The sequence below is a fragment of the Ceratina calcarata genome, unplaced genomic scaffold, assembly GCF_001652005.2.
Source record: "Ceratina calcarata isolate Rehan_Ccalc_2016 unplaced genomic scaffold, ASM165200v1 scaffold61, whole genome shotgun sequence".
Taxonomy (NCBI): Eukaryota; Metazoa; Arthropoda; class Insecta; order Hymenoptera; family Apidae; genus Ceratina; species Ceratina calcarata.
Window position 1 is genome coordinate 619,227 of NW_017177343.1, and position 1,840 is coordinate 621,066.

A 1,840-nucleotide genomic window follows, 5' to 3' on the forward strand; every position below is an offset into this window, starting at 1 on the left:
CTACTGCACTATTTGTACACGTTTATTATTAATCTATTATATAATTATAAATGTATTTATGAAACCGCATGAAAGTTCCTCTTATGATTCTCTAAAGTAAGTGGTCCTTTAAAATATCTTTGGCAAGTTTCACAAAAGAAACGATACTTGTTATTGTGAGATTTTAAATGCTTATTCAATAGATCCTTCCTAGCAAATGTTTTTTCGCAGTACGTACACGAGAATTTATCCGGGTTCACGTGAAACGCATTATGTCGAGACAGATTGTCCATTCTTGTGTACTTTTTCGTACAAATCTCGCAGGTGAACATGGTCCTCTCAGAGTGACATCTTTGGTGATACCTCAGGTATCGCTTTTGCGCGAACGTCTTTTTGCAGGCACAGCAAACCACTTGATTCGATTCATCTTTCTTCACATCCATGTGATCGGCCAGCTGATCGCTGTTATTGAACTCTTGTTTGCAAAACTGACACGCATATCGTTTCAATGGTTTGGATTTTTGGATTTTGTCTAGGAATGTTGGATCTGTCATGATTTTATAAAGAAAAGTATGCTTCAGTTTCTCGTTCGATTGTGCGTTAGCGTCCGGCGCATTTTGCTCGCAGCAATTCTTTTTGCACAAATTGACAGCTTCTTCCACAGTATCTTCATTACTAGAAGATGATGTACTCAACGCTTTCTCATATGACTTCAAATTGTCTGCTGAAGTACTGGCTATGTAACATTCTTCAGAATCTTCTCGTATTAAAAACGACTGCAACATGTAGGTTTCATTATAGGAACATAATTATATGAATATTAATAATGATAATCAAATAATTAATTGAAACAAACGTTGTTGTTATCGTCACTAGCGTCTTCTGTATCTTCGTCAGATTGTGACTCAGCTTGTTGGTAACTTGGACTAGTTATTAACTTGAATAACATCGAATTCTCTTCTGGAGCCTCAGTCTGTGAAAAAAAGTTACAGTTCTTTCAGAAATTGTAGTATTCTTTCATATCTTACTATAAGATATACTCTATACGTTTGAGTATACATGTATTGCTTGAAATTATTCTTATATAATATTTAAAAATTATATATGCCATTAACATTGGTGAAATCTATTTATCGAATGGACATAGTACATAGAAATCGTGCGAGTGACATTTCAACACATGTGTTTACATTTCCACCGCGATTTTGAAGAATGTCATGCTGTCCACGAATGTGAATCGCTTCCATTTGTATGTACATACGTAACTGTGAACGTATTTACGTACTACGTATACAATACATGTATAATGTATACATATACATACTATACATACACAGCTGAAAGCTGTCACGTGACGTACCTTAGGTTTAATCGACATGTCTAACGCTTCGTCAGGATAACGTAATCGTTCTTCCTCTTCAACACATTGTCTTCCTGCTCGATACTCGTTTAAATCTGATGTTCTCTCATGTAACACATTGTATTCACCAGTCTTGGATAGTTTTGAAAGTTCGGAATTTGTTGAACGTTGTTTCCCTTTCTCCATTTTTACAGTAATAATTTCGGATACTGCGTGAATGTTGCTATTGGAATTAAATATTCGCTTTCTCGGTACGGTTTTTACTCTCATTATTATTGACCGCTAGGTAACAGTACAAGGATATCAATATTATTGGAACAATAACTTCAAATACCATCAAAGTATTGATTTCTTCATCTAATATAAAAAGCAAGTATCCTCCTGTTCAAGATAAAATAACGAAATGCAGAAGAAACGAAGATATTTTTAATGAAAGCATTAATGATCATTTGATAAAAATATCACAGATTTGTTTAATTCTCCGGTCCCACTCTAATAAAC

The 1,840-nt window shown here is 34.4% G+C and overlaps 1 protein-coding gene across 1 annotated transcript; it reads right to left on the bottom strand.

Annotated features, from left to right (window-relative positions):
- Positions 1–56: 56 nt before the first annotated feature.
- Positions 57–1,525, bottom strand: LOC108630003 (zinc finger protein 468). Its single transcript, XM_018033045.2, has 3 exons — positions 1,340–1,525; positions 836–952; positions 57–755 (listed from the first exon to the last, which is right to left on the bottom strand). Exons 1-3 carry the CDS (start codon positions 1,523–1,525, stop codon positions 57–59), a joined length of 1,002 nt encoding a protein of 333 aa, XP_017888534.2.
- Between the last annotated feature and the right edge of the window lie 315 nt (positions 1,526–1,840).